A 23,389-nucleotide genomic window follows, 5' to 3' on the forward strand; every position below is an offset into this window, starting at 1 on the left:
GTGCAGACTGTGGTGAAGGGTGGCCATATCTGCCCATATATCCCACTTTCCTCACCGAGCAGTGCTGGTGATCTCTCACACATGCATCCATCCATCTCGGTAATGAGGACTTTATGCACTGCAGTCCTCGTCTGATGCCCCTCTTTAAGTACTTGTGGACAGACCATTCTTCATTACGCAGTCTGACCACGTCCTCCGCTCACATTCCCAGTCAGCTGAGGAACAGTCGCTGTTCTGCTTTTATTATGTTTGGCACTAATGCACGAGGAGCTCTCACGAGAGCTGAGCTTGTGCTCTCCACCACAGATTCCAGCCACATCTATTGAAATGCAGATGTGACTTTAGTCGCTGTACCTATTGAAACAGTGGTCAGTCTAGAAGTACTTGTGACTGAAGCTCCTGCTGTCCAGGCCACGATAATATAACATCTCTCAAAAATTACTTTTCAATTAGTTCTTAAGATCTTTAATACAACTGCCTGATAAACATTTCAATACCAATACCGAAACAATACCATGGCAAAACCTTAAAACATCAGAACTAATCATTAAAAACCAAAAAATGTAAATGTTTCTGAAAATAAACAATATTTCAAAGCAAAACAGTGCAATGCTTTGATATATCAATATTTTCTTACATCCCTACTGCATGCATCAATATTACAAACAGTATATAGAACACCTATGTGTTGACCTGGAGAAGGACGTTTAGGGCTCCTCCCCTTTGACGACCTGGAAAAACATCTTGCTTAAATCTGTCTGTTCTACATTGTGCCATGATAGCATACTAGCTTGTTACCTTTCATTTCATTTAATTACCTTAGCGGAAAAATTCGGGGATGCGGGTCATTTTGTTATAACTACGCTTTTGGTAATAAGAAGTTTTTAGTTTAGTTAGTTGTGTTTGTTGTAAAAGTTGCGTTCATTGTTTTGGTGTATGCTCACCACCGAAGTGACTCAAATGATTTACAGTAAAACCTACTGGGCCTATGGAGGGTCCAGAGAAAAAAATAAAATAAAATATCACACTTACTGTTACAGCCTGAACCTTGAGTGTGTCATAACCAAATTCAAGCAGATTTTCCCATAAAAACTGTATGAATGTATGCAGCTCCTTTACAAGCAAAAACACTAAATAAGGGCAAAAAGTTTTCTAATGATGTATTTAAATGGCATTTGTATAATACTAATAAAATATTTAATTCAGCACTGAAAAAGAATTAAAAAGTACTTTTAAAAGCAGGTTATAATTTTTATTTGCATCATTTAAAAGGACTCCTTTTACCCAGATGGTTAATTGATGATGGCGCTGGTATCCTGAGATCAGAGAGGGACCTGCATGGCAGAGAGATGAGGAGCAGGCAGCAGAAGGCCCTGACCTGTTCTCTCTCTGATCTCAAGATACCGGTACAATCGTCAATAAATCATCATCATGAGGACTCCCTGTACTTCCCTGTTTCTGCTAAATTAAAACTTACATCACTGCACTTTGCTAAAATTTCATTACGTAAAGGATAACTAGAAAAGGTCAACATTACTTGAAAGAAAACCCAAAAACTCAGATATAATGAAATATTTGCAAAAGCCTCAATATCTATTTTTATAAAATAAAATATAATCATATTGCCCATTGTGTTACGGACAGAATATGGTAAATATTATATGATATTTGTGTAGAGCAGTGCCTGTGAACTCTTAAATAACCATTGAGCTTAATACTGAGGGTTTAATGCAGTGCAGTCATACATGAATACACTCTTCATGAAGCTGTGGACACGCAGAGATCTTCCGAAAGATCATTTGCTCATTTGTTTTTGTTATTTATCACATACACTGTACCAATAAAACTTTTGGACAAAACTTGAATTCTGTGTTCTTACATGATTTTAAGATGTTCGAGATCTGCATTGTAAATAGTTCTCCAAACTATGACTTTAGTTAGTATGAAGAAAAACATATGGAATTATTATTAAACAAAAAAAGTGTTAAACAAACCAGAATATGTTTTATATAATGTAACATTTTTTTTGTTTAGATGACAGCTTTGCTCATATCTACGTTTTCTCAGTCAGTTTTACGAGGTAGAATCACCTGGAATGGCTTTCAGTTAACAGCTGTGCTGAACTTATCAAGAGTTAATTAACATTAACTGAATTTTTGAGAGCATCAGTTGTAAAGTTGTGAAGATGCAGAGTTAGTATACAGTGAATAGCTCTATTTGAGCAATGTTGAAATCCATATTATGGCAAGAACTACTCAACTAGGTATAGAAAATAACTTTAAATTTTTATAACTTTAAGAAGAAATGGTTAGCTCATCCAAATTTACAAATTTCAAGAACTTTAAAAAGCATCCTCATGTGCAGTCGCAAAAAAATGCCACAGCTGGCACTCATCAGGAACAATACTGCATGATTACAACATTTTAACTTGTGTAACTTATTTTAAGATCACAGTGCGATTTTATTACTTTGCTACATTGTGATATTGCAATAGCTTTATATAAAATAAAATGAAATAAATTTAATTCAATTATAAAACATAGGCCTACATCACAGACCATTTCCTTGAGCCCAAATAGTCAGGGCCAGAGTTCTGGTTAGGCATCGGCTCAGGCAGACAATCTAAACTCTGAACAAGAAGAGCTGAACATCAGAAGGAGAAAAAAAAAAGATGGAGAGAACAAAAAGAGACAGGATTATTTATTGCTTGAGATGCAGGAGTGTTGCTCATAAAACACTTGCTGCAGACTGAAGCACTGAGTTGCCTTTCGGAGGGAACATGTCAGTCAGGTGAGGAGAAAATTGCAGGCCTGCATTCTGTCCATGGTGCAGGTCTACAGACCAAGACACAGCCCTGTGCTCCAGATTAAGCAGATGTTCTAAATCAATGCTGAGGCTGAAAGAACCTGTGCTAAAGCATGGCGGCAGTGATGAGCTACCAGAGGCCGCATTTCAAACAGCTATTAAACTGTCACCTCAGAGATCTTCACAGGAAAGACTCGAGACGGATGTTGAATAGACAAAAAAAAAGTTCAGCAGAGGTGAAAAATCTGCCTCGTCACAATAAAAACACTTTATATATTGCCAAACGTATTCTGTGCTGGTCTGCACTGCTGTGTTTGGTGATGTGTGGTTTGAATGGGTTTGAGCTGCTCGGTCATGAAAAAAAAAAAAACACTCTCCATTCCATGAATCTCTCTACACTCTACTGGTCTTGATCTAATCTGAAGCTATATGAAGAAACCAATTCTTCTTTCACTGATGTTTTATATACCTGCGGATTTTGAAGTGATTGGAACCTGAAATTAGAGTTTAAATTGGCTCAAAAAAATCCAACCAGACTCTACCCGAGCCTGTGCACTTTTTTTTATCATCTTATCAATGACTTTTTTACGGCACTTCACCTGTCAGACCTCTTAATCTTCTCTTCACTGCTGAAAATGAGACTTAGTCCAGTCCTGTGAAGCTGAGCTAAAGGCTGAAGATGTTGCCATGTTGGTCAGCTAGACCTGATTCTTCCAGTACTCACTGTTCTCATCAAATTTGTATTTTTTCTAAAGGAAAGACTTATACTTTTATCATTTTAATAGTTATGAAGTTATGTGTTTGTTTCTTTTTTCTTTTCTTTTTTTTACACTATACATTCTCGTTCTGATTTTTTACAATACACAATTGTTTGTTAAGATTTAAGTTCATATTTTTCCTTAGATAAATTAACATAGTTTTTTTTTTAAGTGGTTAAATCTACAAGATTTGCGTGGGACAGGCATAGTAGCTATAAAATAGGGCAGCAAGATACAACATACAATATATATGTAAAGAACCAGCAAAAAGGTCATACAGTAAATGGGGGATCAAAAATAGAGACAGAAGGGCAAGGCCAATGAGTAGCCCAAATAACAAAATAAGGTCACTAACAACGTAGCAAAAAAAACTAAACAAAACACAAAAGAAAGCGAGAAGGAGAGCCAGGGATATAGGGATAATACTTGGCAACGGGACACAGAAACAAGAGGGTATTTATACAAGGGGAAACAGGAAATGGTCACTGGAAACGTCAGGTTTGCAAGAACGGCGAAGCGTCACGTGATCCGGCATGTCTGGTGGGTTGAGCGCAGGTGCATCTTGGGAAATAAGTCTTTAGAGCGAGAAAGAGAGTCCGTGGTCGGCAGACAGTGAATGACAGGACTGATATTAGAAGCCCTGGCAGTTTATTGCTCACTTTTGTACCACTTCAAGTTCACACAAATTCACTGAATCTGAAGAGCTTAAATGGAAGAAAATAAAAAATATATACCGGTACTTGGGGCGTTCTAAAACCTTTGACCGGTTAAGTATATTTTACTGTTGGCTTGACATCACTAGGTCACATTTTGTGAAGTTATATAGAGTTACTCATTACTCAATATGTCCTGTATTTTTTCTACAATCCCTAAAGTGATACTCAGTGCTGAATTCTCACGAGCATGCCCAAAATTTGCCTAATTCCTGGTCAAACATACTTATATACAAGTTAAGATTATAGTTTGTGGATCATCATTATTTAAACTGCACTATGGCAAACTAAACGACTTACAATACTGCACATACATTCATTACACAGTGTAGCATCAGCCTCGTGACGGAGGTTGTGGCACTCGGATTAAGAAAGCCCTGATGTAGCATTTCTCATTGAACTTGCACTCAAATAACCTCTAATACGAGACGTTTATGGGAGACATTTGTACATGTGCTCATCTGATTACCTCAATAAAACCTTGGCTTTCTCACAAGTACAAAATGCCACTTCATTCCAGGTTTGTGTTTACTCTAATTAGTCAAGCAAATACAAACTGTTTCAAAGTCATTTGGCTGCCAGGAAGCAAATCCAAGCACTTCATGCGGAGGGAAGAAGTTCATTAACGGCTATATGCTAACTGGAAGCAGAGAAGATGAGAGATTCGCAGCATGTTAAGCGTTATCATGCATTTTTGAAACGTGGTCAATAACAAGGAAACAAGGAGTGTGAGAAGCTGAATTTAAAGCCAAGGCTTGAGGCTTCTGGCACGCAGGCCTGTTTATAGCTCTTAATTCTCGCTTGTTCGAAGCCTGGAGGCAAACAAACATGGCATCAGTCCTTGAAATGAGCTCTACCTCAAAACCTACACCAGTTTCCCTGCAGTTTCATCACAAAAAAAACAGCTTTTAAGAAGCAGCCATTGTTTAAAAAAAAGTATTGCGTGTCTCGCTCGGCGTGTTTCATAACGGTTCTAATAAAACTGATCATTTCTACTTTAATAATCATCAGACGCCACCAAACATCTTGAGCCGGTAGCGACTTTCCAAGGGCAAAAGGCGTCCCCCTAATCAGAGCCCGCAGACGCTCTGCGTAAGCGTAATGGTCGTTCTCCATTAACAGAGCAATTATACAGGACTGATTTACACAGTCAGGGAGCTTGCTTTTAAACATCACTAATCACAGTCCTGAACAACGCTTTATTCCACCATCATGTCTGCTCTCTTTTCATTCCTAGCAGCAGAACTCCAACAATAACACACAGACAAGAGGCACTTGGACTGAGTGGTGGTGTCTGATGACTCTGATGATTCTGGAACAACCTTGAGCTTGAGGCGTGAGCTTGTTCAATGTATAGATGTGAAAGTGGCTTACAGCACAGTTTGCTCATATTCTCATTTTCAAGTTCTCTGAAGAGAAGTTACACTTCTCACTTTTGATACTATGATTTATACTACGGTCACGATAATTTGTCACGATAACACAACCTCGATAACCCCAATAATATTTGATAATGAAGATATAGTCTACTGTGTTCATTTGTATGATTGTTTACATACAGCTGTGGGAAAAAATAAGAGACCACTTAAAAAATATGACTTTCTTTGGATTTAACCAATTTGTAAACCTCTTGAATATATTTAAGATTAATATGGATGATCACAAGCCATCAAACCAAGCTGAACTGCTTAATTTTTTGCACCAGGAGTAAAGGCATAAAGTTCTCCAAAAGCAGTGTGTAAGACTGGTGGAGGAGAACATGCCAAGATGCATGAAAACTGAAATATTGATTTTTGATCTCTTAATACTTTATGAACTTGTTTTTTTTTTGCATTATTTGATTTTTTTTTGTTGTTGTTATTTCAGTAATTTCTCATTTTCTGCTAATAAATGCTCTTAATGAGAATATTTTTATTTGGAATTTTGGAAAAATGTTCGTAGTTTATAGAATAAAACAACAATGTTCATTTTACTCAAACATATTTTTAATTCTTAAGAATTAAAATTCAGATATTCGGACTGACATGAAACATTTTTCAAGTATAAAATAAAAAAAATTAAAAATTTAAGAATAGTTTTTAAAGTTAACATTCGGGTCATTCACATTAATGTTCTCTTATTGCGAAGAAAAGCATAGTATAAAATGATATAACAAGGTCATCAAAAATGTAAAATGTATACAAATCCATATATAGAACAATAAGTTAATAATGTAATTATTGTGACATACTGGCTCATTCCATTTATGGACATTCCTCTATGAGGTTAAGGTTTTGTGAAGATATTGTCGATAATGTAATTATATTATGTGGCTTATATATAATCAATCATTTAAAAAAATATAATTAAATATATGCACTTAACTGACGCTATAGACATTAACTTCTATTATCAACACACTATATTGCATTGTTGAATGCACATCTTGGGTCAAAACTCGCATAAAAATGGTTATTGTTGTTTTTCTTTGTGACTGAAGGACAACAATAGACAGGAATGTGATGTATGGCATGTGTTTGGCAGTGATGTGAGGAACTATTCTCAGAACAGATATTTCCTCGGAGCACGGACGTTGGGAAAGTAGAGCGTAGTGAACGGGCTTTAGTCCAGCTAAAACAAGCCCGAATTGATCCACGCCTGAGAAAGCTTCCAGCGTTAGCCAGTATAAATTGGCGCAAGAAGGCTAAAAGCAAATACAGCACATTCCCAAGTCCCACCAGCTAAAAACCATCAATTTCAATTCTGTACGTTCAGATCAAAACCAACATATTTAACACATTTAGCACTGCTGCTGAAGGTTAACAAAGCAACAGTGAAACCACCACAAACTAAAAGCAGGAAATATCAACAATATCTGCATTGTCGGGGAATTGGGCTGGGTATTGCTTTAAAATTTTCGATACTGATACCGATACAGATACGATACTTTATATTTGATACTGATACCCAAACATTACTTTCTTCGATACCTTTTTCTTAATATTAAACCCAAAAACAGAAAAAGCGTTAATTTTCTTTACACAATGTATTTATTTAACAGCCAACATGAGTAATCTCATTCTCATTCTGTCACCATGAGAGACTGCCAACTTTTTGGATCTTGCTGGAATGAAAAAAAAAAATTAGCAAAAAAAAAAAAAATTTGTTTCTGGCGTTTTATAAAAAAACAAAAAAAAAAACAACAGCATTACTTTAACTGTTTAAACTATAAATCTGTTCCCCTTAGCATACTGCTGGATGCAGTTCAGTTTTCACTTCAGTTTTTAAATCAGCTTTTCTGATTTTGCTATTTATAAGTACATATTTGAGTAAAATGAACATTGTTGTTTTATTCTATAAACTACAGACAACATTTCTCCCAAATTCTGAATACAAATATTGTCATATAGAGCATTTATTTGCAGAAAATGAGAGAAATGGCTGAAATAACAAAAAAGACGCAGAGCTTTCAGATATATCTAAAATAATGCAAAGAAAACAAGTTCATATTCATAAAGTTTTAAGAGTTCAGAAATCAATATTTTGGTGGAATAACCCTGTTTTTTAATCATAATGTTCATGCATCTTGGTATGTTCTCCTCCACCAGTCTTACACGCTGCTTTTGGATAACTTTATGCCACTCCTGGTGCAAAAATTCAAGCAGTTCAGTTTGGTTTGGTTTGATGGCTTGTGATCATCCATCTTCCTCTTGATTATATTCCAGAGGTTTTTAATTTGGTGAAATAAAAAAATATATATTGTTATATATTTTTTTTACTGTATTACAATATGTCAGAAGAGAGAAAGAGAGAGAGAAAGAGAGAGACTGTGTGAATGAGCAAGAGACAACGCAAGTGTTATGGCCCTGACACAGTTGTTCTAACCTCACTGTGTGCGCTCTTTCTTTGTGTTTGGTGCATTTATGCATTTTAAGTACTGAAAATAAACACAGATTTTATTTTTATTACATCTTTTCTTACTCTGTAGTACTGAGACATTTCATTTGGTGTCTTTTTTTTTTAGGTAATGAATTTCGATAGCCAGCCTTACCAGTGAGAACAGAAGCCTGAACGTTAATAAAGTGAGTATGAGTATGATGACGATGATGAGGATAATGATGATGACAGCTGTAAGAGAAACAGGAAGAGGACACCGTGCCTTTTGTTTGATTTCCTCAGCAGCAGCAACACGTGTCTAATGATAACCTTGAACACCACACTGCCACACGAGGGACGAGGAAACTTCTCATCTTTGTCTCCCTGGAGCTCCGCACTCAGATCGGCCTTGAGTGCTGCGCGGCTGTTTTATCTCGCCGCCCTCAGGTTTCATATGCAAATGCGAGGAGGCTGGGAAGAATCAGGGACGCCGAGATGGAGGACTCCTCTCATTACGCTCTAGGGCTATTGAACATGGAGTATTTTTGCAAACATGCAAATAAAGCAGTCTCTAGCATGTATGTTTGATTAGACTCTGACGTGGACGGCTTTGGGTTTTTTCGCGGCCGTAATTAGATCTTTTCAACAACAGTTCTGAAGTTCAAAGTCTATTCACACAGGCTTGCCAGTTTTTAATGAGGAGGCCCAGGAAGGAAAACATTTTTTTCTGAAGATTTAGCTGTGGGCTCTCTGGGTGTGAGTGTGTATGCCCTGGGGTTAATTATGAGTCAACATCCATTTTGGCCAAGGAAATTGCATTTTTGTGTATTCGCCTTGATCATAATTAAACTGATCATCAACACGGCTGAAGAGGAGCAGAAGGAGACGACTGACTGAGGCGACGGGGATCCTCAGGTGACTGCAGTTTAAAACTCAAAACCCTAAATCAGGACACACTGAGGTGTGCAGGACATGGACAAAAGTGTGATGTGTAACAAACGATGTTGGATCTTCTGATATTGGTATAAAACATGATAAATTAGGAACTAACCTAAACTTGTTAGTAATTTAAAGGACCACTATGTAACTCATTTTCAGCATTAAATGCTAAAATGATCAGGCTGTATCATCAGATATTAAGGAAACATGTTGAGTGAAAGCACTGGCAGCTCTTGTCAGCACGGCTTCAGCAGTACGTTCCTATTTTAAGTTTTCACTCCGTCACGGAGTTTTGAGTCAGTTTTGTCCTCTGACTCCTCCTGCTGCTCGTTCCCCAACTCTAACTCCACCCCCGAGGTTGCCAGCAAGTAACACTACACTACAGCGATCGGCACTGCAGCAAAGGAGCTTAGCTAGCAGAGCTGGTTCAGTTAAACCTCAGCTGTTAAGCATGTCTAAAAATGCTTAGTGACCAAAGAAGGAATATAACAAGAGTGAATATTGGCAGTGAGTTCGAAAGGTGGAGACTTAGAGCTCAAATAAACTACAAGACTGACCCAGAGCTGCTACTTTTCTCCTGAACAGGTAAGCTAATTGGCTATAGCTAATTCAGTCAGGTTCTTTATCACCATCACTAGATGTGCTTACTAGGGACGAGCTGACTCTCACACGGGGCATAGCCTCGTCGAGCGCGGGGCTCACTCGCCAGACGCGGGGCACACGGGTGATAGAAGAGTTTAGAATTGCTGTATTTCTCCTCTCGCTCGTGATCTAAGTTCTCTGCCTCTCCTAGTCTTAACTTTATGTAGATTGTGTAGATTCAGCCTGCTTAACTTGGCAACCCGAGTAACCTTCGTGACTGGGAAGGGGTGGGCGGAGCAGACTACGCTCTGTGGTGTTTTAAAATTGGACTGCTGTAGCCATTTCACACACTTGCTCTCAGGTCTTACATAATGCACCTTTAAGTTAGTAGAACGTTTTTTTTTTGTTTTGTTTTTAGCAAAAGTAGAGGTAGTTTGGTGTGTGTGTTCTCTGGTCTGTGGACCTCTGCCTCGCTCTACCTCCAGCCTGGTTACGTCATGTGATCACAGCCTGCAGTGTGAGTTATGAGTGTGCTATTATTATTCATACTATTATAACAGCTCTTTCAATGCGATTCTCAGGAAAATGCATAGTGCAGTCACTATAAAAATATGATTTTTCGGACAACCCCAGTCAGATGTGTTGTAATGTAAACTTATATAATTATAATTAGGTTCGGTTTAGTGGTGCATAAAATGCTTTGCTGAAGCTTTGCTATGTTCATAAATCCTAAATGGCATAAACTTGTAAAAAAAATAAATAAAAAAAAAACGAAAGAAAATGAAATAAATAAAATACAAAAAACTTTACTTCAATAGGATTTCTTACCTGGCTGACTTTGGCCGGAGTCAGAATCATATCCAACACTCCAGACCATCCGGCCACAACTCCTGTAGGTACTGAATAGGCGAGCGCTATCATGAGGAACCTCATGTTACTGCAAGAAAAAAAAAAACACAACAGAAGGAAATACAATATGTTATAAAACACGCAATATCATGCGTAAGAACAAATCATATGTATTCATAACTCTTTTATACAAGATATAAAAGAATATCAACTACAATAATCCATTGCAATAATCTTGTAACATCACAGCTGCTAGACATGTTTTATTCTGCTTAGGTTGTTCTCAGTCAGAAGGCATGAGAAAAAAAATCTTTGAACGGAAATGAGCAATATAGGGTTCTTTGAACATCAAAATCTTCTGCTTTCAGTTTCACACAGAACTGCATTGACCTCTTCAGTAAATTCAAGTTACTGTACAAAACGATGATAGTCAAGATCAGGAAAAAATAAAAGAAGATTCTACTTTTATTACACTGCACAGACCTTCAGAACTGGGTGTCTTGGCACTGAAATGAGATTTGAGAGTCTTTAGAGTATTAAAATATACTACACAGTTTCAAAACTCTTTTCAGTCCCAAGCCGTGAATACTGGACCTTGAATCTTACATCTTTCAACACTATTTCCCAGAGATAAAAACACGTACATATACACAGCCCCCTAAACGAGAGGAAAGAGGTACATATGCAGTGTTGAGGAGAACTGTCTGAGACCACCCTGCAGGACCGATGACGCATAGTGATGAGAGCAGGTTCTTAACCTCTTCACCACTTTTAAAACTCTCATTACAAGCGTCTGCCCCCAAGCCACTCTTCATCAAGCTTAACAGCAAAGCAGGACAACCTGAGCTGCATCTCATTCCCCTCCTTCAGGGAAAAGTGGTTACATGCATAACCATAAGCTCCCCTCAGTCAATTCACTCACTACAATAAATGAAAGAGTTTTGCACTTTCTGGTTACGCTAGGCACAGCCGGCACCGAGCATAGTGAACTCTGGAAATTAGCTGCAGAGCTGCCGCTACTCTGTTTTTCTCTTTTGTACAGGTTATGTTAAAACTTATTTACATCAGTTTCAGTTTAACAGAGTAGAATATTTCGTCCATTTCTAAGCTAATTACTATTTTATTTTTTTAATTATTTTTCCAATTATTCATTCAGTTGCAGACAGCAAAAGCAACTAAAATATATGTGATTTAAAGGCAGAAATGTTGATTGTACAGATATTTAGTGACTAAAGTAGCCATAAACAATTTTTTTAAGATCCTGGTGGTTTAATGGTTTATCACAGTATTTTATTATTATTATTATTTTTTTTCTTTATATAGGTTTGTGGCTTCTGGCTAGTACAATATAAGACTTTTACAAACACTTTTTTTTTTAGATAATGTAAAATATCATATTTATTATCATTATCATAGGGGACGGCTATATGGCCCTAAAATAATATGATATTGCATGGTATTTTTGCGATAACGATACACTTAGCGAAATGAAAAAACATTGAAACATTGAAAAAACATTTCAAGAATATACTACTGCAACAAATTATTATTATTGAGAGGTAAAATAAATACTAGATTTTTCATCAAACTGCAAGACAGAATGCCATGATACTAATAATGCACTCCAAGTATCTCCATATATCCAGGATTAACGCAAAATAAATGATACTGGACAGATATAATCTGTCTCTAGTAGATATATAATGGGAAATCTCACACAGGGTATTTATTTGGCTGTTAAATTATCGTTTTTTTTTTTTTTTTCTATACCTTTTTCTTCCTGTAATTGAGATCAGTATAAAAAAAATTAAATCATACCCAGCCCTAGTCTAGTGTTTATCGCAATCGGGTCTTATATTTGTATTCCTTTAAGGAATGGTAGTTAATTGCTGACGTCGTTGTGTAGGGTTTGTACTGTTGCAGGGAGGTATTGTTAAATTTTTATACATGAGTAAGTAAGAAGAGGGAAATTTGAGGATAAAAATGTAGTTTCTTGTTTTGGGATGTACCAACCCTGAAGCCATTCACTACTCTGGGTACTCAAAATTCCATGCACACTGTGTATACACTGATGTATTTATCGCAATCCTGTGAAAAAAGAATTAATGTAGTTGATACTGGTTGATCTATTATATCACTTCTTATTTTTCCTTTACCAGGAGAATGTCAGTGTCATTATTTTGTCACTATTATCTCTCAGGCCTGCAGTCTGCATGTGAAGAGTCCACAGAGAGCCTGTGAAAAGAGAAGACCAGAGCAATCTAACATAAAACAAATCTCACGCCCTCACTCAGGGGTTCAAATGGAGCTTCATATGGGATTCAAGGATAATAGTCAGTCTGGTAATGGCCCCTGCACCCTTCAATGGTAGTAATAATATTATAGTGCTAACTTCTGGCCATTAAACTTCCAAATAATGGAGTGCTGAGCAGAAGACCATGCTCCCCTCACCTTCGCTTCATAGTAGAACACACCCCCAACCTGCCAGAGCCCTGGCGAGACTAGCAGATCCTGATAAAGAAGGCGGGCGAGTTAACACTTACGATTCTAAGGACATTTTCACACCAGGATTTGGTTAAATTGGTCTCTGGTTGATTTGTACTCTTGGAGTTGTTTATTTAAGCAGGTGTGAAATCGGTAATCGCAAACAAGTTTGTAACAAAACAACCAAGACCAAGATCTGCGATAAGATGTGGTTTCCGTCTGGTTTCAAACTAACTCTGGGGTAGTTTGCTTGTGATCGAATGTGATCCAGTTTCTATCTGACCCAACTATCAAAAATACTTTTTTTTAATCTAATTGGCTGTTCAGGTGCAGTTTAACTGCTCCATGCTAAACTGTTTACACACTGAACGTCATGTAGGTGCAGCGCTCACTGATCATGACCACACCAACAAGTTTACTATGCGGTCATAACAAATAACGACATATGTTAAAATTAGATAACATCACAGCATCTGTTTTACTGAAGAAGATAAAATACTATAAGTAAATAAGCTAAAATCAAAAATTATAGTACATATTTATGTACTGTATGTCGGGTTAACAGCATTTGACAACCAATATTCTTCACTGCAGGTTTTTTAACCCTATTCATTTTATTATAGCGCCACCACATGGAATAAAGAAGGAGTAACTTTAGTAAGACAAATTGAAGGGGCAAGTCTTAAGAGTGTTTAACATATGTTTATTTCAATATAAATACTGTATTTAAATTCGACAGTTTGCATCTATAATGTATTGCCAACAACAACAACAAAAAAAAAACGATAATTTATATAATATATTGCGATACTGATATATTGATCCATCCCTACTGACTGTGTATGTCGGCTAAAAACTGTCAGCTTTTTTGCACTTAATGAAAGTTTGAGGAGCTTTAACAAAACTAAATGTTCATGGAATACCTGATTTTGAAAAGCTTTTCTAAGGCTTTTTTCAGCTACTATATAAAAACCTTTTCCCAGGTTCAACTGAGGAAGTACTTTTATAGTTTTATTTAAAAGAGTTTGCTGAAAAGATTGCCTAAATTGACTTTTCTGAATAGATTGCTTGAAGATTGAAAGGAGGGCCGTTTTTTTGCAGGATGTAATTTTATGGTATGTGTGCTAACTCCCTGTGTTCCAGTATTTTCCTCGTTCTGACGTTCTTTCCTCGTTCTGTGTGTCTGCCTGTTTCATCAGGCTGCTTCATGTGTGCCATGGAACCTGGCTGAGGGTTGCCTTGGTTTATTGTGATTGGTTTATTGTGTCCCGCGTTGCTTTGGGATGCTTTGTGCGTCATGTGGGGCTGTTTTTGAGCTTGTGTAATGCTATTTGCTGTCAAACTGATGACGCACCTTAATCTGCCCCTTAGGCACGGCTGTATATCAACTATTGGATGCAATAGCTCTTGTATGTATAGATTTATAGAGCCACACTACAGCTTGAAGACTGTATATTACGGCTTGACCTTGGTTTTATTGTATTAACTACTGTTAACCCTTTGTGAAACTGTGCTTGGGTCTTATATTTGTATTCCTTCAAGGAATGCTAGTTAATTGCTGCCGTCGTTGTGTTTGGTTTGTACTGTTGCAGGGAGGTATTGTTAAATTTTTATATATGAGTAAGTTAGAAAAGGGAAATTTGAGGATAAAAATTTAGTTTCTTGTTTTGGGATGTACCAACCCTGAAGCCATTCACCACTTTGGCTACTCCAAATCCCAAAAAAACTCCAAGAGTAAAGAAATATAATCTGTATTGATCCATTGGTGTTGTTCTTGTCTATTTCTGGGTTTATGTTTATTTAGGCTAAATGTGGCCCGAAACCGATCATCATATGCATACAGCTCTAAAAATTAAAAAGAGGCCACTTAAATATTACAAGTTTCTTTGATTTTACCAAATTGAAAACCTCTGAAATATAACAAAAAGAGGAAGATGGATGATCACAAGCCATCAAACCAAGCTGAACTGCTTGACTTTCTGCACCAGGAGTGGCATAAAGTTATCCAAAATCAGTATGTAAGACTGGTGGAGGAGAACATGCCAAGATGCAAGAAAACTGTGATAAAAAAAACTGGGTTCTTCCACCAAAAATTGATTTGAATATGTGGTACTGAAATTCTTACAAATCTGATTGTAACTCAGTCAAAATGTGACTTTTATATCAAGAAGAAAGATGTGAGGAGAGAGCAAAATGGACCCTTTTTCAGCGAGGCCTGAACTTATTCATTGCTCTTGAGATTCTGCCAAGGATTAAGGGAAACTTAACATGAAGCATTGCTCCTTTGCTCATGTGCATCACTTACAAAGCGCCAACCATTCAGATATATGTCAGAAATGGGTCAGATTAAAAGGATTGTGTGAACCAAAAATAACCTTCAGGTTTTTGTCAGAAAATTAGAAGAAAGTCCACTTTGACCTTCTTTTACTTTAAAAAAAATATTTTTCAGCAAACATTGCCATCAATTAATTAATTCAAAAATATAAAAAAAAAAATCTGAAAAACAAACAAACAAAAAAACTAAACATGTATGTGTCATTAGATGCTTTACATATTACTGAAAGCTGCATCCACACCACACTAAAATAATCATTTTGTTAGCAGCAGCTCTGCTATCCTGTCACCCAGAATCTCTCCTATCTATCAGTGAGTGACAGAGAGATAAATGTACGTAGGACAGGGGCTGGAGAAAGCTGACAGCTCAGGCAGCTCTCAGGCAAGTGTAATTATAGAATGGGGCAAGCATTTGGCAACAAAACGCTGTTTACTACAGATTGATGTCACATTCCCATGCAAATACCCATCTGTTTTTTATTCTAAACATGTACAACTGTGTTAGATTTTAGTATTTATGGTATTCAGTGATTACGTGTTCAGAAATGCATATAATAAGTAACTCCAAAATTAAGTTCACACATACAACTACTCCAGGTATTACCTAGAAAAGGTCTGGGCTACCATATACAAAGCATATATCTTACTCTTACTCTGATTTTGAGGGATGCAAATTCAATTTCCTAAGAACTGATCAAACAAGTGCTTATTGGAATTGAACTGAAACATTCAGACATTTCATTAAGTCTTAGATAAACTTTACAACTTTTGAGCAGATTATAAACACACTGAACATATATGCAACTTTTTTGCCAATGTTTATGTTTGTGCTGTAAAAACATAGTTGGGTAAAGTTTTAAATTGGGTAAAATTGTGGTTTGGGTTGGTGGGTTGTGGTGGGTTGGGTCAAGCGGTGGGTTGGGTCAAGCCGTGGGCTGGGTCAAGCCGTGGGCTGGGTCAAGTCGTGGGCTGGGTCAAGTCGTGGGCTGGGTCAAGGCGTGGGTTGGGTCAAGGCGTGGGTTGCGTCAAGTTGTGGGTTGGGTAAAGTCGTGGGTTGGGTCAAGGTGTGGGTGTTTTTTTTGTTATAGATAAATGGTTACTACAGTAATATGCATCTTTATTTATCATGCACGATTTATTATAAATAGTTACACCATTTTTATTGTTGTCATTAGCTGCTGATGGGGTTCAGACTAAAATAAAGAGTTTTCACTACCAGATTCTGCCAAAATCGGGTAGAAAATTTTCAAACATCTATGATTTTCTGCGACTGATGTCAAATGTGTGATCTGAGGCTAAAAATCTCAGTTGGAGTCAAAGACCATCGAAGAACACAGACTTGCCACAACTGGAAATTAGCCATTTAGTGTCACTCTCTAGATTTGACAGAACTTATTAGATACAAAAATTAAGTACATAAAGAAACACTGCATTTGATCTGCCTCAGATTATACTTCCATCCATCCTTCCATCCTCCTCCATCTTTAAAAATCCTTTCCCTCAGCTCTCATTAGTGAATACAGCAGTTCTTATGATCTGACCATTAAAACATGCTCCAAGCCTGATTTGACACTAATCCTCATCTGATGCAAAGACCTCTGGCCCTATTCTCTCCTCATCTATTAGCATTTTTATGAGAATCTCCTCAAATCACTGCATTAGAGCAGGAGAGCCAACAGTGTGCAGATATACCCCTTACAGAATCAGCCCCTCTCACCTTTGTGGGTCTCTGGAAGCACTCCAATCACTCCTGTCCCAATTACAATCATCAGCCGTGCTCCCTCACTCGCTCCATCGCTCGCTCTCCCCCTCGCCATCTACCCTGAGTCTCTCTGATTTCCCAGTGAGGGCAAGCTCCTCCATAAACCAACAAAGCAGCTGACAGTTATCACAGGCTCTCTCCGAAGACACTTTGTTTATCATTTATAAAACTGTCTGCTTTGCTGCCGGTATTTTTTTCTTGCCAAAAACTCTTTCACACACGCCATCTTGAAGGGACAGCTGGCAAATTCATGAAAGCATCAAGACTGAGCTGAAATATGACAGGCAAATGCCAAGACTTTACTAATCTGAAAACTAGAAATATGCCTGCAATTTTTTACATCTGTCAAGGAAAGTAAACATTAGCACTCTTTCTCTTCTTGGTCTCGACTTTTTTCTAGATCTACAGGCCAGTTCTTACCGTTGTGTGTTGTTTAAATGCTAAGTGTACGGCCAATTTATACCTCTGCACTTAACATACGTCACAGTATGTTCATAGACAATGCGTTGAATCTACGCACAAGTATAAACCAGCCCTAAAATGACTGTGTAAAAAATGAGACACGTAGTTCCTCATGCAGCAATAATGCAGATAAAGACCCAAAACACACTCTAATAGCGGTAAGAAGTGGAGGGTTTTAGATTGGCCTTGTCAATCTCCAAACTAAAACCCTATAGAGCATGCATTTCACCTACTTAAGAGGAGACTGAAGGGAGTAAACCCCCAAAACAATCAACTGAAAACTGAAATAGGCTGCAGTGAACGCCTGAAAAAGCATCACAAAAGAAGAATGCAGAAGTTTACTGATATCAATGGGTCACAGATGTGATGCAGTTATTGCAACAAAAGATTTGCAACAAAATATATATTTCTATCCCGGGGCTTTTAATTTGAAGCCAAAAATGGCAGATTAGCCTTTCAGCTAAATAACAAATACAGCTAAAGGCTCAATGCTAGCTAAGAGCTGTAAGCAGTAAGGTTTGGAGACTGTTAGCTTGGATGCTTACTGTTTTTTTTTTATATCAGAATGATGTTTCTGTGCTTTAAGTTTCGGTACAGTAAGTTCTGATCTTAGATATGATGTGTACGATGTCTGCATGTTACTCTTCTCTTCAGTTATAAACTTTAGAATAGCGCTTACTGCTTCTTTAGATTTTTTAACTCGGTGTATTCCAAGTTTCTATCTCAATTCCTAATCTTTCATTCTTCAATTACTCTTGTGTTTTCCAAATCACGGAAAGCATAGGGCCCCAACCCTCTCTCGAGTACTATTAAAGTGTGGGTTTATTCTGTACTTTTTAAAAAATATTATACTGATGGAAAGAGAATTTCCATGATAAGTCAACTCATTACAAATTGGGTATAAATGGAGCAAAAAAACAAAATGTCACACATGGACCCTGGCGCAAACGGATAGAATCAAAAGCCACAGTCTGCTTGAAACGAACCTCAAGACCACCAATTTCAGGAGAACCCAGGAGCAGCACTCAGGACTGCTTTAGGGGTGTAAAACAGCTTTCACACTTGATAAAGCAAAACAAACCAAACAGAGCAAGCGCACCTGGGTCTAGAAATAAAGGCTGGTTTGAAAACTTCCCAAAAGTCATGGTCCTGACTCGGACAGACTATACGTATTCTGGTCTTGGTCTTCTCTCAGATTCTGCTCAAGTGGTCTTGACTACAACACTTCCCCATAGACGCTAAGCATAGACGCTAAGCAGAGGCCAGTCCCAAGTTGTGCAGTTGGCAGTTGTGGCCTTGGTGAAGTCCTGGGAGAGCAATCATAAAAAGTGTTTTGATGGAGCACCTTTCCTCCTAACTGCATCCGTGTCATTAACCTTCCACTGGAAGGAAAATCAATACCTGTGCACCTTTTTTTTCCCCCAGCTTGAGCTTATTTAGATTACAGTAGGTAAGCATGCCAGGCATTTTCCCTGCCTGTGAAATATTTCTAAAGAACAACCAAGCCAAAGGCATCATCAGCTAAGTGCCATTTGTCCTTGGCAGGTCCTCCTGGAAGCTCGCATGCTTCAAAAGAGTGAGGCGTTTTTATCACTGATCTCAAATCAATCCTAATACTGTTCCATCATCACAGTTACCACAGTAATCAGGCTCTGGATAATGGTTCTAAGAAACAGTTATGAAGTGATGGCATTATGAGCATTAGAGAAAGACTTCTGAGCAAACAATTAAGGGAGCAGTATCTCAAACTTATGAGACATCGAGGTCTAAAGAATTAATTCATAGCTCCAAAAATGAACAGTAAGTACACTGCAATGACTGCCATCCCTCGCCCTCAGTAAACAGTCAGCCTGCTTCCATAGACCACTGCAGTCAAGTCATCATTTTGTAGTTGGTGCCATGTTGTTTATGCCAATATTTGGTATATGCCGTGTCTAAGTTGAATTTCTCAATGAGCTGAATGAATGGGCTTTTCCAAAAAAAAAAAAAAAAAAAAAAAAAAAAAGCATTGGCATTCAAATAACAAAATTCTTATTACTACTCTTACACAATCTTGTACTAAAGAAAATCCAGTGCTTTTCAGGAGGAAAATGTACACAGAATTAAATGTATAGGATTCTGAACATATTTGTTAAGACAATGTGAATTTAAGACAAAACTTATTTATTCTTCTCATTGAACTATTCAGCTTAGACACAGACACAGATCCTGTAATTTAGAGAATCCAGTGACGTTCAGGAGGAAAATGTTCACAGGATTAAATGTATAGAGTTCTGAACATTTTTATTTAACACATAATGTGACAGACAATTTTTTAAGAGGGTCGTTGCTGCAGAACTGGATCTGATCCAATGTTGTGTTGTCATTGGTCTAAAGCAGATCGGACCCTAAACCCTCTCCCCATCCCTAACCCCATCCCTAACCCTAACCCTAACCCCATCCCTAACCCTAACCCTTGGACATATGGGAGGAGTTGGATAAGATCCAGCCCCACCCCCTAGACTTGTGGTTCTGCAGCAAGTGGTATTTAATTTTTTTTTGTTTGTTTGTTTTAAAGCCCATTCATTCTCACCCATTGAGAAATTCAGCTTGGACACAGAAAACACCAAATATGGGCATTCAAGCTCTACAGAATGACCCACAAGTGCAGTAGTCTTTGGAGAAAGCCAACTGCTGCTGCATTCTGCTGCAACACAAAGCAGCCTATGGGAAGGTGCACCACTGGGGACTGAACTTTTGGCTGTTCAAAAGAGTGTGTCCCTATTCCAGCCCCACTATATACATCCAAGTCCACAGCTCATTTGAACTGAGCTGAAGCGAACACACTCAAGGCAAGGATGGCCGCCTCTGATCTGTAAACACTGACACTGTCTCAGGCTTTGATAAACAACCTCCATCAAGAGGAGACTCTGTGGAGAACTCTGTGTACGCTGTGGTCAGGGGCTGAAGCTGGCAGAGTTCTGTGGCTCATAAGAGTTCACAAGAAGACAATCTATTTACTGCACAGAGACAGAGTGTCAACTTAAGACTTGATAATTAATCTGGTGGGATGGATCCACGTCTTTGATGTGCATTAACCAAGCAGAGCAGATGGAGAGTGGCAAAATGACAAGACCCTATTCATTAAGACTCTGTCCCCTGTCGTCTGTCACCATTTCCAGATTATTCAGAAGTCGGGAAGGACGTATTGATCTCAGCAAAGTCTCCAAACAAGTTGAGCGATGGTATTATATAAGTAATGCACTCTGTTGCAGCAATGCTTGCAGAGAGGCACAACTTCCTTTCTCTGTTAACTGTGTAAAAAACAAATAACTAAGTTAAAACAGTAGGACTGGCTAATATGCTTCAGAGGAATGGGAATATATTACATAACAAAAACCATAACAGATTAGAATTAATTTAACATAGTATGTACATTTAATTAATAAATAATTTTTTGCACTTTAAGGCACACTTAAAATCCTTTAATTTTCTCAAAAATCAACAGTGCGTATTAATTTTACCAGTCAGGTTGTAAGGAGCAGTAAAGCCACTCTCCACTGAAGTACAGTGTTATACAGAAGTTTCAGTTTAGTCCTCAAACAGTATTAGCATTAGCTGATAACCACACTAAGCACTAGCACTGTAGTCAATCAGAGGTATTATCGGCATGTAGCCTGCTGTTAACCCCGGCTAGCACTGATATCATAAGCATTAGCTCTTCCACTGTTCAGAGGTGAGTATATCTGACTGTAATCTAGGTTTTTACCATGATAAAACAAGCTAGACAGGATGAACGGCCAGCTAATATCGCCTTGGTTTACCAGAACACTCAGGGTTCCTCAGTGAAGCGCTGTTGGGCGGCAATAGCCACTAAACATAGTGAGCCGCTAATGCTAATGCTGCTGCACCCAGCCTTAGTGGAAATCTGGAAATCTAAGCTTACTCTAAATAAGCAAGAGTGCTTTACTTAACCAAATTAACAGTTTTCAGCTGAGAAATCTGTGTAGATTAACATCCAGTGCTCGTTTAACTTTAAAAGAAAATGTTTTTAAGAATTACAAATTTGTTTAGGTAACTTAGCTTAGATTCCTGAATTAGAAGGAAAACACTGCGACGCCGGTGTCTTACTAGTGTCACACAATGCACCTTATAATCCATTAAGTCTATTTTATTAAAATACATGTTTTTTTGAAAGTGCACCTTATAATGCGAAAAATATTGCACAAAATATCTTAATCAAAATTACATCTGTTTTTTAAAGAAGAAATCCGGTGTGAAATGGTCCTAGGCTGTAGAGAAACATGATAAAAAGTACAAAAAATGTACAAAAACACCAAACACAGCTAAACGCTCCATTCTGCGTGTCTCACTAATTGTGAACATTAGCCTAATGCTTCTTGTGGTTTGCAGAAAATGAATGACTGAATGAACAGAGCAGTTAATTAGATTCATGAGAGCTCGTAACAGAGGGTACTCGACAAAGATGCTCCAATCATACAACAGTACGAACGGGCATTTCAGTCAATCTGCCATTTGGAAAATGACAAGCAATCTAAAAAAAAAAATTAAGAAATAATGAAATAAAGACAGAAAAACTGCAGCACTCAGCAGTTTACAGCCACTGTACAGTATTAAACACATACTCAGACCACACGTCTACAGCAGCCGGTTACATGTGCATAGAAATGTTTAATTAGTCAGTTTTTTACGCTTTCTGTAGTTCAAATGTCTTAGCCAGTATGTGGAGGCCTTTATATACAGCTCTGAAAAAAAAAAGAGAAATCACTTAAAAACGATGAGTTTCTTGAAAACCTCTGAAATATATTATCAAGAGGAAGATGGATGATCACAAGCCATCAAACCAAACTGAACTGCAACTTGAATTTTTGCAACAGGAGTAAAGGCATAAAGTTACCCAAAAACAGTGTGTAAGACTGGTGGAGGAGAACATGATGCCAAGATGCATGAAAACTGTGATTAAAACCAGGGTTATTCCACAAAATATTGATTTCTGATCTCTTAAAACTTTAAATTAATGTTCTAAATGACAATATTTTTATTTGGAAGAAATGTTGTCCGTAGTTTATAGTATAAAACAACAATGTTCATTTTATTCAAACATATACCTAGAAATAGCAAAATCAGGGAAACTGATTCAGAAACTGATTCAGAAACTGAAGTGGTCTCTAAATGTTTTTTCCAGCGCTGTATATAAAGAGATAATGATAAAATAAGATGTTTAGTAAAAATAAAATGTTTCAGTGTGTACACTTACTGTATGGCTGGAGAACTTGGATCTACTGAACTGATGTGATTAAAAATTAAGATAATTAATACTGTTGTTCTGTAGGCACTGGCACGGTGTGGAAGTCATGGTGTGAGCTGATAGATAACAGCTTACCTCATCAGTCTGCAGATGCTGCTCCTGTAGCTGAGGCGCTGGCTAGCTGCTGCCACGCTGGGTGGAATGGGTGGCCTGGAGGGGAAGTACAGCAGCACGGCCGCGAAGAGGAGCACGATCGCTCCCAGCTCTGCAGGTTCACACAGAAAACAACAACAAACACTGTAAACAGACTGAGAACACCAGTAATTAATCAGGCTAAAGTTTGCACTTTAATTTCTCACAGACTGTAAGACTAAAAGTAAATCTGTCTGTGTTAATACGTTTATTCAGCTGCCTACACGCAGCTGAGATACCTCCTCAGACATTAAATTCACATCGAGAGAGTACGATCCCAAGTAACACCATTAACCGTCATCTGGCTCACATTCATTATAGGATAACTATGATTCCTACAGATTTTTTATACTAATATACAGTAAAGAACCACGTAATGAGGGTTCTCATTAACCCTGGCCTACGC

The 23,389-nt window shown here is 37.7% G+C and overlaps 1 protein-coding gene across 1 annotated transcript in view; it reads right to left on the bottom strand.

The window, feature by feature from the left end:
- slc49a4 (solute carrier family 49 member 4) overlaps positions 1-23,389 on the bottom strand; it is a 70,665-nt gene that overhangs the window by 20,461 nt on the left and 26,815 nt on the right. The window contains exons 4-5 of the mRNA XM_007227926.4: positions 22,927-23,056; positions 10,481-10,589 (exon numbers count right to left, since the gene is read on the bottom strand). Of these exons, the coding sequence (XP_007227988.2) occupies positions 10,481-10,589; positions 22,927-23,056 (239 nt within the window). The remainder of the gene's footprint in view (positions 1-10,480; positions 10,590-22,926; positions 23,057-23,389) is intronic.

This window comes from Astyanax mexicanus, chromosome 11 (genome assembly GCF_023375975.1).
Source record: "Astyanax mexicanus isolate ESR-SI-001 chromosome 11, AstMex3_surface, whole genome shotgun sequence".
In the NCBI taxonomy this organism is placed as follows: domain Eukaryota; kingdom Metazoa; phylum Chordata; class Actinopteri; order Characiformes; family Acestrorhamphidae; genus Astyanax; species Astyanax mexicanus.